At 39.6% G+C, this 14883-nt stretch overlaps 1 protein-coding gene across 14 annotated transcripts in view; it reads right to left on the bottom strand.

Annotated features, from left to right (window-relative positions):
• Positions 1–14883, bottom strand: part of Dnah9 (dynein axonemal heavy chain 9) — a 373887-nt gene that overhangs the window by 176905 nt on the left and 182099 nt on the right. For all 14 annotated transcript variants that reach the window (XR_002386940.2, XR_015443305.1, XR_015443304.1 and 11 more), the window contains 3 exons: positions 7940–8105; positions 6031–6133; positions 5266–5505 (listed from right to left, as the gene is read on the bottom strand). Coding sequence is in view for 9 of the 14 variants with exons in the window: in XM_087192015.1 (XP_087048141.1) it covers positions 5266–5505; positions 6031–6133; positions 7940–8105 (509 nt within the window). In the remaining 5 variants the exon portion in view is untranslated. The remainder of the gene's footprint in view (positions 1–5265; positions 5506–6030; positions 6134–7939; positions 8106–14883) is intronic.

Genomic DNA, 14883 nt, shown 5'->3' with positions numbered 1-14883 from the left:
TCTTTAAACTGAAGGAACAATATTGATTTTCCAGAGTTGTTGAAATAATTCAAATTAATATGCCTTAAGGAAGCTAGTGTGTCTCACCCCATATAATCAATTAAAATTATTGCTTTGTGATTATAAAAATCTATAATCTATAATTAACCTATAACTAATTTGAATCCATTTATGTGACAGCCACTGAACTAGATGTTTTGCAAGACAATGTTATTCAATCCTCATGATGATTTTATGAAATAACTTTTACTGCATCCATTATTTTGCAAAAGTGGAGACTAGGATCCAGAAAAATGGCAACAGAATTAGTTGTCCCACCTCAAAGCTACAAAGTTTTGAAACTAAGTCTTTCAACCTTATTGACTATAATTTTAACTAATATTTTTCAAATCACAACAGCGAGGCTGGAGGTGATTTCTCTGCTACTTTTGTATTTTACAAGTGCTGTTTTGAAAACTGATCTAGGTAATGATTGAGAATGTAAAATCATGGGAACTACAAGACAATCTTACAAATATAGGTGTAAAAATTACACAGAAAAAACAGCAAATGGAATCCAAGAAAATATTAAGAGGACAACATGTAACAGTCACTTTGAGTTGATTCTAGGAATGCAAGGTTGATTTAACATTTAAAACTCATCAGTGAAGTTGATCACTTTGCCAGAATAAAGGAGAAAAATGATATAATTATTTCAACATTTTCAGGAAAGCCAGTTAAGTTTTCACACACATTTGTGATTAAAACTCCTAGGAAAGGGGCTGGGGATTTAGCTCAGTGGCTCTGCCACCTGCTTAGCAAGCTCAAGGTCCTGAGTTCGATCCCCAGTACCCCCCCCCAAAAAATTCTTAGGAAATTTATAGGTAGAAAGAAATTTTCTTAAGTTGGCACTACACTTCCCTTAATGACAAACTATCAAAAGGGTTTCCCTTTAAAATTAGAAATGTGACAAGATGCCATTTTCATCATTGTACTGGCAATTGTAGCCAGCACAATAGGACAAGAAAAAGAAAAGATTTAAGAATAGAAAGGAAGAAATGTAATTATGCTTTTTTTTTTGGTACCCAGGATCAAACTCAGCACCTCATGGTTGCGAGGCAGGTGCGGTGCCACTGAGCCAAATCCCCAGCGCCTATGCTTTTTAAACTAACAATCTGATTGAAAATATAAGTATAAGCATAATATCGAACAAAGATACAAACTGATATTTGCTAATATTTTTTGTATAAAGCTCAGAAATAGTTCAAAATAATGTATTGTGTTAGAAATCTATGTAGCATTTAAGGCTGGAGAAGGAAAGAGTGATTGGAAGAAAGAAAAAGAAAGGAGTTTGGGGATACTGGGAATTGTCTATTTTTTTTTTATCTGACTTGTGTGGACACTTTGTTACACTTTGTGATAGTTAACCAAGCTGGATACTCTGGAGTGTGTATTTTTCTATCTGTATGTTATATGTTTTTCTTTTTTTTTTTTTTGGTACCGGGGATCAAACTTGGGACCTTGTGCTTGCAAAGCAGGCGGTGGAACCACTCAGCTAAATCCCCGGCCCCTGTATGTTGTATGTTAATGAAAGTTTATAAAAAGAAAAATGTTCCATTAAGTTCTTTTTGTTCCACCCAATGCATATCCCAGCCTCTTTCAGCTTGTCAATATCCTAAATATCAGTCATACAGAAAATGAAGAGGTCAGGAAAAAACACTAGCCAGGAATCCCAGCTTGTGGAATTTTGTGTTTGACAGTAAGGTGAGCTATCACTTGATTTTTTTTTGTATCACTTGATTTTTATAATTTCTGTTATAAGCACAGTCAGGCTGACTGACAGTAAAGGGTGAGTGAATGAGACAATGTTAAGTGCAAACTTTGTCGTGTCTTAGATACTTATGTGTAGTCTTGGGATGGGAACATTAGTTAATGATCTCTGCTACTCATGGTACTGCCAAATTCTTTTCTGATATGGATGGATTTAAGAGAAGTGCATGGAAAGATTGAGGTTTGGATTAAGCTGGGTTCCTTGAGTGGTGTCTGTCCCCTACTGGGCAGGCGCCATCCCCTTAATCTCTTCCATCAAGCCTTCAGAGAAGCAGACAGGCAGGGGTGAAGTAAGGTGGGGAGAAGCCATGGTCCTGTTCTGAACTAGAAACTCATCTCTGTAGGAGGAGAGCCAGAAGCTGTGCCACTGAAAGGAAGCCATGCTCCTGCAAGAACCCACTCTCCAACTTGACAGCTGGTGGCTGACAGAGCCAGGGCGTTGCCACTCAGGCTGTAGGCCAGGAGGAATAAGCAACAGGCAAGGGAAAGAAAACAAGAGGCTCAGTTACCCTCTGCTGTCTGTGCTCTCTGGTTCCTCCTTGACATTGTACCAGTTACCATTAAAACAAGATTGAGACAGAGCACTCTTTCCTCAGGAAGCCTTTTGTTGCCCTTAAGTGCCTACATGGTGGGGCTGAAGGTTCCAGTTGTGGCTATCAGTGTTTCTGCTTGCCATTTATGTGGTAGAGGTGAAGGTGCTTGATTTGTCTATGTCACAGTTTTGTCCTCTCCAAATTGGAAATGCAGTTGTCTCTCTGTAACTGTTAGGAATTGCTTCTAGGATCCCCTCAGCTACCAAAATCCATGGATGCTCAAGGCCCCATATAAAATAGAATAATGTTTGCATATAACTTACACACTTCCTCCTATATATTTTGTCATCTCTATATTACCTATAACACCCAGTACAATGGAAATGCTATATAAGTAGTTGTTATACTCTACTATTTAGGGAATAATGAAAAGAAAGAAAATGTACATGTTCAGTAAAGATGCAATTTTAAAAATAATTTTGATTCACAGTTGATTAAATCTACCAATGTGGAAACCATGGATACAGAGGTCTGCAGTCAGTATTCCTGGGTTGCTGTGTGGATTAAATGAGTTAATGAAAGTAAAAGGGTTAGTGCTGAGTGCCATACGGTTTGGCTATTATTATAGACTAAGGTCAGAGTTTTAATTAGGGCTTATTCTGGTCTTAAATTATCTTCCAATTTCATCTCTCATCAAACCCCTCCAGATTTCCCCATCCCTACCAAGCTAAATTACTAGCTATTTCTCTAACATCATTCCTAGTTTTCTGCTTCCATGACCATTGTGTTGACATCTACTAGCTAGTGCTCTCTCTGAGCCTCTGATGAAATGGGACAATAACATTGATCCCAAAGGGTTCTTGAGAGTAGTGAATTTCAAGTTGCACGGGAGACAGGGTGACTGTCCCAACAGGAGCTGACTCTGGGTTGCTTCTGGTGAAAGGAACTTCACTTATTCTTCTCACTTTAGTGCTGCCAGTTGTGACCAATTTAAACTGGGTTAAACTAATTTAAATCCTTCTTTTCATTCCAAAAATGTAGACAGTAACTCCCACCCCCACTCTATAGTGTAGCAGTGATATTCAAGAGAGATATTGTGTAGTAAACACTAATCTCAGTTAATTCTCATTCTAATTGTGGGTAAGTATAAGTTTTGCCACAGTGGATTCCTGGAAGCCACAATGCTGCAGGCATTACAGGCTTAGAGCTGAATCTGTCTTGCAGTCTTCACCATCCTATGCTTATTTCCTCAACAGAAGTTCAGATGAGAAGAGCAGAATGGTGTGGTGGAAATGGTCCAGGTAAGGAACCTTGATGGCAGGACCTTTATTAATTGACTGTGTACTCAGAGACAATCTGTTTGATCTGTGTGGGTCTCCTTTTCTTTATTTTTAAAATGAATTAATGTCTGGGCATCAATCTGGTCCAAGAATACTGTTCTTAGCCAGCCTAGATGTATTCTCAGAAACTTTACCAAGCCATGGGGCTCCATAGCTTCCCCTTCCCATTAATCTTTTCATGGCTCTTGCATCACTGAACCAGCATTTAGCAATTTCTGCTTCTTACAACCAAGAGTCTTGTCTGGAATCTGCTGGCTCCATGTCTTCAGGGTCTGTGTCTGCTGATTTGAGGCTCCCCACGGTCTTAGCTGCACAGAAAATAGCCTGGACAGTTAATTCCAACTACATGTATGCATGTGGCTGGTCATATCGCTGCCTGATTACTTCATTTGGGCACTGGCCCTTTAGTCTCACCTCTGCTTGGTATAAAAGGCATGTCTCCCTCCACAATAACTCAGTGCTAGCTTGGGGAAGGAATCTCTTTGGAAAGGAGTAGTGGCAGATCCTGGTTCAGGATGGGAGATCTGTGGAATCTACCATGTGAGGATATTGTGCTTGATCTGGCGTTCTAACAGTGATGGGTCAAGTGATAGGAAGCAATGGGTGGACAGGCCATTGGCGATCAGATGAGCATCCAAAGGTTCTGAAATGGCTTTGGTTTGGAAATGAATTGCTGTTTTTTGGACTGAGGTTGTCTGTCTCAGGGGATGGCAGGTGTTACGGCATGACTTCTGTTTTGCATGGTTTGGGGAACATTCTTTTTCATTCCAAGAACAATGGGTGTATCACCAGGGGCTCTAAAATAGTTTTTATTTCTTTTGTGCCCTTTTCCTTCCCAGGCATGCTGGAGTCATTATATGACATGATTTCCAGGATGCTGAGCCTTCTTGAATCCAAAAGAACCAACTCAGAAACACATTCTCTTCATGAAGAAAAAATGTAGGCTGCAAATAAAGCTCTATTTTGTTGAGGTCTTCTCCATGGAGCAAATAGCACTATTTTCCTGTTTATGTTCATGACTTCATATAAACTGTCTTTGCCTAAGAGTTTAGCATTCACTGTTTGTTTTATTAAGAATGGAAGACTCTGATATCTAAATACACATATTCATTGCAGCACAATTCACAATAAGCAAGGTATGGACCAGCCTAGGTGCCCATCAGTGGATAAATGGATGAAGAATATGTGGTATATCTTACAGAATGGAGTATTACTCAGTCATAAAGAAGAACAAAACCATGTCTTTTGCAGGAAAAAATGAATGTAGGTTGTCATGTTAAGTGAAATAAGACTCAGGCAAGTATCACATGTTTCCGCCAGTATGTGGAATTAAAAAAATGACAGAAAATAGGAGAAAGATTAATAGAGGAAGAGAATCAGAAGGAGGCAGGGGGAGCAGGGAGTAAGCTAGGTAGTAGGGGGATGGATAGGAACAGAATATGTCCTATGCATATATGCATAATGAAAATGCCACTCAGATGAAACTCAGTATTTTGTAAACATTGTATGCAGCACTTAATAAAAGAAAGAAAGGAAGACTCTGGATCTCATCCTTCCAGGTGACTCAGAGCAGATGAACTCACCTGAAAAATGTTGGCAAAATCTCTGAGATTGAAAATGTAGTGGAATTTGATCACTGTGGGCAAGAAGGTAGTGGCAATTTTCTGGTGGAAGGTGAAAGCCAGGTTGATCAGCTGGGGGATGGATTTCTGCAGGGAGGCTGGGAAGTTTCCCAGCTTCAGATGCTGGGTCAGGATGGTGCTGTAGATGGAGGAGAGGGCATCTGCTCCCGGAAAGGAGAGGACAAACACACTGAAGTGGCGCTGCACGGGAAGCAAAAATGAGATGTCCTTATTATGGGATAAAACTACCTCTTCCAGATTCAGCTAAGATAATGAAGAATTCCTATAAAGGTTTTGAGTTCTACATTCCAGTCACATTTGTCATGTTATACCCAAAGTGGGATTGAACCTGAAATGACTATTGGCTTTGGACTTCTGGTGAAAGATGGTTACATAGAGAGCAGGAAGAGAATCTGAGACCAGACATGATCTTGATACTGAGTGCTCATATCACCTTGGGAAAGTCATTTCGTCCCTCAACAGTTCCGTCATCTGAAGAATGTAGAGCTGAATCAAATGAACCCTATGATCCATTCCAGCTCTAAAAATTTTGTGACCCTGGATCTAGGAGTTTCTCTATCTCCCCTAAAAAACCATCCTACCTGGTTATCCACACTGAGTGGCTGCACAGGGAAAAGGCCAATTATTACCTAAAACCAAGTGACATCAGCTCTGACAAGGTAGCATGAGGGCCCAGCTCCCACCCACACCCGGTTCCTCCCATACCTGAAGCCGTGGGTTGATGGTGAAGCTGCCCGCGGTGGGGTTCATACAGGAAACATACTGTACATTCCTGATCTCCTTTAGGGACAGTTTGTTCCGATCATACCTGAAACAGAAACCTCCGGTGAGAGTAGTGTGAGGGAGGGCCAGGCAGGCAGATGTTTCATCCATGTGAGGTAGGGTGTGCCTTATTATTCATGTGTTTGGGTGGTTAAAACAAGCTAACAGACAGACAAACAAACCAGATTCAATGATAGAAACCGAAGAGACAAGAGCCTAGGACATTCTTCTGAGGAACCCAGTATCTATGGAAGTAGAACAGAAAGGAGGGAGCACAGGGATGGATTAAAGGTGAGAGGAAACTCAGAGGTGTGTGTCAGCCCAGAAGGCAGGGGAGATCAGCATTTCCAAAGCAGAGAGTGGTCACCCACATGAAATGCAGCAAAGAAAGCCAGCACTCCGAGAAGGTCCCCCAGATTTTGCACTAACAGTGCAGGTGATAGTTCAGCAAGAACACTTCAGTAAAGTGGAAGGAATAGAAATCAAATAATAGGGGATTAATGAATGAGTGGGAGACAAGGAAATGAGGAGAGAACAGAGACGTTTGGTTATGTATGGGGAGAAACAAAACAGCAATTGAAAAATGATTTTTTTAAAGACAGTTGAAGACATTTATGCAAGTTACAAGACAAAGGAGAGCCAATAAGGAGCTGGAGGAACTAGCCGATGAACTGAGGGTTATAGTCAGTAGAATCAGGATGCAAGTGAGTGGTTAAGTCTGAGGCAAGAAGGTAGGAAAGCAGAACAAAGAATGCAAGCATGCTGTATGGATGTGGAAGCAAGAGATGGAGCTGGGATTGGTGTTCTCTGAATAGGCAAAGCCCTCAGCTGAGGTGATGGAGGATGTTGAGAGAGGAGAAGATATGAAATGGATGTTTCCGAAAGACAACATGTAAGTAGAGAAAACAATGCGGCAAAATTTACAGGAAGTTTCTAATTCCCATTTAAGACTTGTGACAATAAATCTAAAGTAAAACTAGTTAGTTTGACTGTTTTTTTCAGTACAGTTAAGTTGCTCAAATACTAAAGTGAAAATGGAGGCTGGTTGTGAGCGGCAGGCATCCAACGCACACTTCTGGAAGGAACTAACTCAATTAGCATCTTCCCTATAGTCCTTCCTCTCAATTCCCTCTTCCCATTCCCCATTGTTTCTCAGCATCTGATACAATGTGAGATAGGAAGGAGGACCAAAGTTGTTTCAAATCACTGGCTTCTCCTAGCCTTCAGACCTGTACTGTTGCAAGAGAGAACAACAGATCCTGTGCATCAGAGATGCAGGCTGGAAGGTCTGCAGACACAGTGGGTTGGGTGCTGTCATGGCTCACCTCCTCCATGCTGTGAGACCACAGTAGCAGGGAGTGGTTAATCTTGCTTTTGAGACTTGGGGAGGGCTTCCAGAGAACCCAGCTTTTGAGATGAGTCATTTCTTTCTGATCTTATGTTATTCCATGGCTTAAAAAATTTAATTAACATATATTAATTGTACTCATTAATGGGGTTCAGTGTGATAATTCTCTATCTGGATTTAGTGCACACTGATAAAATCCAGCTTCCCTTTTTCCATCCTCCACTCCACCGCAACACATACACCATCCCTGATCTGATCTTTAACAATCATTGAGATGAGTCTTGAAGAAAAGGGGAGGTTTCTTTCTTAAAGGAGAGTGGGGTCCCTTCTCTGGCAGGATCTTTCCTGTGAACTTCAGTGGCTCTGCTGAGAGGGCACTTCAGAAGACAGAGAATCCCACGAGGAGGTGACCGACCCTGTGGACTCTCAGCTGGGAGCCAAGCTGAGATTAGCCGTTTCAGCAGCCTGCCTGAGGTCTAGCCCCCTCAATGAATGAGCTCTTACCAGTGGCCATAGTCCAGATGCTGCCTGATGATGGTGTGGGGCTGTACTGTCCCATAGGCATCTACTTCAGGCATATTCATGTCATCAATGAAATAGATGAGCTTCTTGTTCCCTGGGGGCCCATAATTTCTTCCAGCTTTCTTTTCTAGAGGTTTCTCCAGGACAGCTGAGGAAAGATTCAGGCAGTGAGGGAGAGATTTAAACCTCATAGACCAATTCTGAGATAGTATACTTGTCCAGGACAAGCCACTGAGTGTGCAAACAAGAATAACCACCATTAGTAGGTTCAGCCATTCCACAGCACCAGGTGGAGCTGGCAGTTAGTAGACAGTATGATGACAGGACCCACTGAATGTCTTACTCCATGCACTGTGCTAGGTTTTTGCAAATGTTTATTATCCCATTTAATTCATACAACGTGACCCAGAGATTAGTATAGCTTCCTATTTCCTAGATGAAGGAATTGAGGGTTAGGAGAACTAAGTAACATTACAAAAGCCAGGATAGAAACCAGAGCAGATAAAGTTCAAAGCTCTTGCTTCTTTTGTCATTTCTGTGGTCCCCAGTCCTTTGTTTTTAGATTAGAAATTGAATATGCCCTTGTAGTCCCTAGGCCAGGTACTCTCTTCCCAAGGAAATCTACAAATAGCAATCCTGGGTCAGCTTATTCTTTCTCCCCAAGACAGCAAAGGGGCACAAAGGCTGTGGCTCTCGTGCCAGGCCTGGTGGAGCCCCCTTCTATCCCAGACCATCTGTTTGCATATTCTGCAAACAGACTTTCCAGAGAGTTCATCGTATGGGGCTTTCCCTGATGGGAACAGAAACAACAGTGTTAGGGAATTTCTCAGCTGTTTCCAGTGTCACAGAAGGCACCCTCCTCTCTCTTCCCTTCTCTGGTCCCCTATGGGAGCATCTCAGTGCCTCTAAGGACACTAAATACAGACTCTCCTTTGGACAAGTTCCTTCAACTACCAAGCCAAAGGGAAGGAATCAGACAGCACCATTTCCAGCCTGATGGGACTTGTTCAGAATAAACTTAAGTAACAGGGTGGAGATACATGATTTTTTTAAGGAAAGCAATTAAATCTGTATGGATTGCAAGAACCAACACTTTTTATTATAGCTGGAAGCTCTGAGGACCGTCTGATTTCTTCTCTTGAAAAACAAGTTTGTAAACAGGGAGAAAGTGTCAATAGAGATAGGAAGGTGACAGATAGAAAGACAAGTTCCTTCAAGAAGCTCTAATATTCTAATTTCCTGGTCCTGAGTTAAATTAAGTGTTTCAAATATGAATTAAATTTAAATTTAATTAGCATCCAATTAACATACACTATCAACCAATTAATCACCCAACACCTTCTTCCCCTCCTAAAGATATAACAACTATACACAAGATCTGTCAAAATGAAATATAATTAATGGGCTGCCAAGGACATGCTTTGGAGAACAGTCCTGCTAATAGGAAATTTTCTACTAAGAAAGGGTTGTTTTTCCTTCTCCCAAGGCAATGATATTCAAATCAACCCCTGGAATTAAGCAGACCCTGTAATTTGGGTTGATTAAGCTTTTTAGGATCTAAAGGATTGTTGAGGAGAAAAGCATGTCAGTTAGCAAGAAGTGGCCTTGGAGTGTGCTGGATTATCTTAGATGGTTGATGTGAAGTTTTCTAGAGAATGAAAGGAGAGGCACACAGAGTTTTGATTCTTTCTTGGCCAACCTGTGCTTTATGTCACCTCTAGATCTAGAAGGAATGTCTCTGAGGTAGAATTGGAGGAGTAGAAGTGGTTTAAATTTGAAGGAAACGGTTGTTGAAAATGGAAAACAAATAAGACAGGGAGAAACATGACTCTCTTCCCATGCTTCTGTGTTCTGATTGTTATGACAAAGACTGAAAACTTAAGCTCAAGCTGGACCAATAGCTCATTTCTTGCTGAATTTCTCTTTATAACCCATATGGAACAACAGAGTTCAGTCTATGGCAGTGTGGACCAGTGTCATCTGACCCACTGGGTTTATGTTTTTATTTGTGCCATTCCCTGAGCACCATTTGGCCACCATCTTATATTTGAAAAGCAACTTGTCAAAGTGGTTTCCTATTAACCTGACGTTACCATTTCTTGGCTGCTAATCTTCTGCCTTGGCTTTCACTTGATAACTGCAACAACTCTCAAAAGGTCTCCTCGCTCTCCCACTAGATTCTTTCCACTATATTTGCCAAAAAGCAGACAGTAGTAGCCTGGTGATGCGTGACCAAATTATGGCAGGCCCTTGCTTGCAGTCCTCCATGGCATCCCATCTTACTTGGAGCAAAGACCCGTCTGTTTACTTCTGCACTTTCATCTTGCACCTCTCCTACTATTCCCCTCTCCACTCTCTCCTTAAACACCTTGCTTCTGATACAATAATCACTCACTGCCTCAGGGCCTTTGCTCTGACTATTTCCTTTGCCTGGAATCCTCTTCTTTCAAATGCCAGCACAGTTTGCACTCTCATGTGTCTACTTAAATGCCATTTCCCCTCCAGTAAGGCCTTTCTGGAACTCTTGCTAAAATTAAACTCACCTCCTTTACCCTGCTCTTGCTCCATTTTTTTTCACAACTCTCAACAGCACTTCATGTCCTATATCTTAAACTTATTTATCTTATTTATTATTTCATCAAGCTGTTCCATACTAGAATCTAAACTCCACAAGGACAGGAATTTTCCTCTGTTATTCTCACAATCATAGCTACAGGACATAATCCATTGTCTAGTACAGAGTAGAGGGCTCGGGAATCACTTATTAATTTAAGGCAGGAATAAATCTATTTTGTTAGTATAGCAAGCCTTATAAGTTAGGCAAAAAAGTCTTATTATGTCCCTACAGCAGTTAAGAACATAGAGTCCAGGACAGGTTAACTACCTTGCCATCATTAGAATCCAGGTCCTTCGACAGTGCTTCCAAGGAAGGGGACAGAGCTCTCACATGCCCTCCATCCTAGCCCTTTCTAGGTTCCCCTTGACCATTCCAGTCTCCCTGGCTCCTCCAGTCTCACTCGAATTTCAGAGCAGCTCAGTCCTTCATCCATGCAGCACTGCCAGGGACTCAGCTGTAGTGAGCATTTGCCATGCTCTGTATAACTGACTCCCACAGAAATCTAGGATTTATTATCATTACCTCTACAAGTCTTTAAGCAGATGAAAAAACTGAGGATTAAAGAAATGAAAGGATTTCATTCAAGGTTAAACAACTACAGAGTGGCAAAGCCAGGACTTTAACCACAGCAAGTTGCCTGGCTCTGGAACCTCATGCAACCACTACTACAAACTGTTCCTTGGACACGGCTCCCACCCTCGAGAAATCCTCAGTTAACTTGTTGCCTGCACCATATAATTTTATAGCCATTATTAATAATTATTTGTGTCTTACTTTAAGCTAACATGATTTGTGTATGTGTTTGAACTATTTTCCTTTTGTATTATCTAATTTTTCATGTTAAAACATTTTAGTTGTATTTATGAGTTTTGATTTATTCTTTTAAAAATAACAATTTCCATGACTAGAAAAAGAATACATATTCATTTTAGAACTATGAGAAAGTAGAGAAAAATCACAGCGATGAAAGTAAAAACTGGGCATGATTCGAATCACTTAGCAATCAGCACTACTTTCAATAATTTAGTGGATTTCATTCTAGTTATTTCTGTTCCATTTTCCCTCTACAAACCACACTTTATACTGAATATACTGATGGATACATTCTAATTTTCTTTTAGCATATTGTTAATCTTTTTATTATAATAATAATAAACATCTCCCTAAAACATGATTTTAATTACTATATTGGGTTTCCTAATTTGGATATACCAAAATGATTTCTTTATTGTCTAAAAGGAATATCTTGCTCACCAGATAATAATAAATCATCGATAATTGAACTTGGGGTTTTGTCATCTCCTTTTTGGAAGGCATTAAGTGAAAGGGAGCTACCTGTCTATAATAATGTAAGCCCAATGTCCCTTCTTTATTTTTAAAAAAATTTTTATTAGTATGTGTTTGCAGTATAAGACACACAAAAAAATTAGACCATCTAAAATATAAGACCCCATCAAGAAATGGGAAAGTAAAATGAACAGACTTCACAGAGGAAGAACAAATGGCCAATAAATACATGAAAAACTGTTTGACATCTCTGCCTATTAAAGAAATGCAAATTAAAACAGCAGTGAGATTCCATCTTACACAAGAAAGAATACCAGTCATCAAGAAATGACAAAAATAACAAATGTTGGCAAGACTGTGGTGAAAAAGGAGCCCTCCTACATTGTTGGTGGGAATGTAAACTAGTAAAACTATAAATAGCAAATAAACATATGAAAAAATGTTCAACATCACTGGTCATTCGAGAGATGCAGATGAAAACAACGCTGAGACCTCACCCCAGAAAGAATGGCTGCTATCATGAAATCAACCAATAACCAATGCTGGCGGGGCTGTGGGGAAAGAGGAACCCTGCTCCACTGCTGGTGGGAGTGTAGACTGGTGCAACCACTGTGGAAATCAGTATGGAGATACCTCAAACAACTAGGACTGGAAGTCCCATTTGACCCAGCTATTTCCCTGCTGGGTATCTTCCCAAAAGAATTAAAAGAATCATACCACAGTGATATATGTGCATCCATGTTCATAGCAGCACAATTTGTAATAGCTAAAACTTGGAAGCAGCCCAATTGCCCATCAACTGGAGACTGGATAAAGAAAATGTGGTTTTAAAAAAATAAAATGAAGTACTACTTAGCCATAAAAATGGGAAATTAGAGACATTTATAGCTAAATGGATGCACATTGAGGTGATACTCTTAAGTGAAATAAATAGGACACACATGTGTAAATACTGAATAGCTTCTCTAGTGTGAGAAACTGAAAGTGTAAGGACTAAAAAGTATAAAAGATAATGTGAAATAGGAAGAAAAGGGGCAAAGGGGAAGGAGAAGTAGGAGGAGTAGGGGAAAGGAAAGAAGGGAATGGAATCAATATGAGAAAATGAAAAAATGGAAACAAAGTCTTTGTAAATAGGGAGGGATGGAGGGGTTGAAGGGAGGGCAGGGGAAGGGGGAAAAATAAGAACCAAGAGAGATTAGGTAAAGGTGCAAATTTCCAATGATGAATGTCATTATATTGTATACCTAAAATGTACCAATAAAATAAAATTTAAAAAAACCCATAATGGAAATCAGTATGGGGATTTCTCAAAGAACTAAAATTAGAAATTCCATATGGCCTAGCTGTACCCTTCTAGGTATCTTCCCAATGTCCCTTTGAGGTTGAGAGTGTCCTTAAATTTCAATGAACAGGTTACAGAGATCTATTCTACACACAGATTCAGACATCTAAGCTCCTCTCTAATTAGTGTAATTAAGCACTCAAATATTTGTTGAACTAACAATTCCAATCACAGTTGGATGGCAAGAGAATTCAGGACTGTGATGAGAATTAAGTTCAGTCTTCTCCTTTTACATGGAAACCATAAATCCTTCAGGGCCTTCAGGAATGTCTCTGCACCTCCTTTTCTGTCTCTAAATTATCCTGTTTATGGATCTTTGCAAATTCTATTACTTAAAAAATTATTTATTTTTTCAGAAAGAATAAAAAGACATTAAGTTATTTGAAGGGACATAATTTGCAAATTCTATTATTTAAAAAATTACTTATTTTTTTCAGAAAGAATAAAAAGACATTAAGTTATTTGAAGGGATATAAGACAGAATAAGTAAAATACAAATTCAAAAAAGATTCCAAAACAAAATAAACTTACTTGAACCAGTAATCTGGGATGTTATTTTAACGACATAAACATTTATCTGCTTATCTGAAAGTTCAGAACTAAATCTATTTAATTACATAACCATGACACCCAAGATCACCAGTACTAATCCACCTCTTCTTTTATAGAAAAAATTTTTCCAGGCACTAAATTCTAGGAGGCAAATATGGAAACTCACAAAAGATAGATCATGCCACAAAATGGTCTTCAACTGAGACTTTACAGAAGATATAAAAATAACCTAAAATGATCTTTAATCTTTGGTTTCATTTCAATGAAACCAAAAGGTGCACTATAAAATTGTAACTCAGTGAGGGAATGAAAGCAAGGCAGCTGGGTTTGTGGAGGTCAGAGACACTGACGACTAGAAAATGATGACAGATCTTTGCATCTGTCAGCTTGAGGCATCAGTGTTATTAACCTGTGCTTATGAACATATTGAAGAACAGTTAATTGAAGGCTATTTTTTTCAATAACTAACTGAAGGTACTATGATATTTATTATCAGAGAGAAAGACATCTACGTGCTCCAGAAATCAGATACACAGAAACGAACTTGGAAACTACCATGGAAATTAAGATGTATGCCATACAGCCTAGCAAAGTAGAAGGCCTACATAGTTAGATGAAGACAACTTTGATATTAACTCAGAGGGTGACTTTGAGGGAAGACACTTACCACCTCTAAACCTCATTTACTTATCTTGTGAAATGGGAAGTATCACCAGATCTGTGATGGATACTTTCCCAATCTCATTCTCTTTAGTCACTCTGCAGTTAGGGTGGCCACATGACAGTTTTGAACAGTAAGAAACAAGCATAAATCTATCATTTCCTGACATGATAGATTCCACCTTCTCCCAATTTGGAATGTAAATGTGAGAGCTGACGCAGCAGCCATTCTGTCATCTCAAGGGAAAAGCCAATGGAATAGCAAATATTTTGAGCATTAATATCACTGAACATTTGATCCTGAGTTTGCAACTGCCTACCTTCAGACTTCTTATTGGGTGGGGAAAATGTCTATGTCATTAGCACCAGATTTTCTGCTACTTGTAGCCAAAAGCATTACTGACACACTGTCTCATAGGATGGGGAAGATTAAATAAATTAAAAGAGTGGACACACTGTGAATATTAA

The sequence above is a fragment of the Heterocephalus glaber genome, unplaced genomic scaffold (genome assembly GCF_053883595.1).
Source record: "Heterocephalus glaber isolate CG9 unplaced genomic scaffold, H.glaber_assembly_v1.0 deba00001564, whole genome shotgun sequence".
Taxonomy (NCBI): domain Eukaryota; kingdom Metazoa; phylum Chordata; class Mammalia; order Rodentia; family Bathyergidae; genus Heterocephalus; species Heterocephalus glaber.
This window is presented reverse-complemented; position numbering and strand designations above follow the sequence as displayed.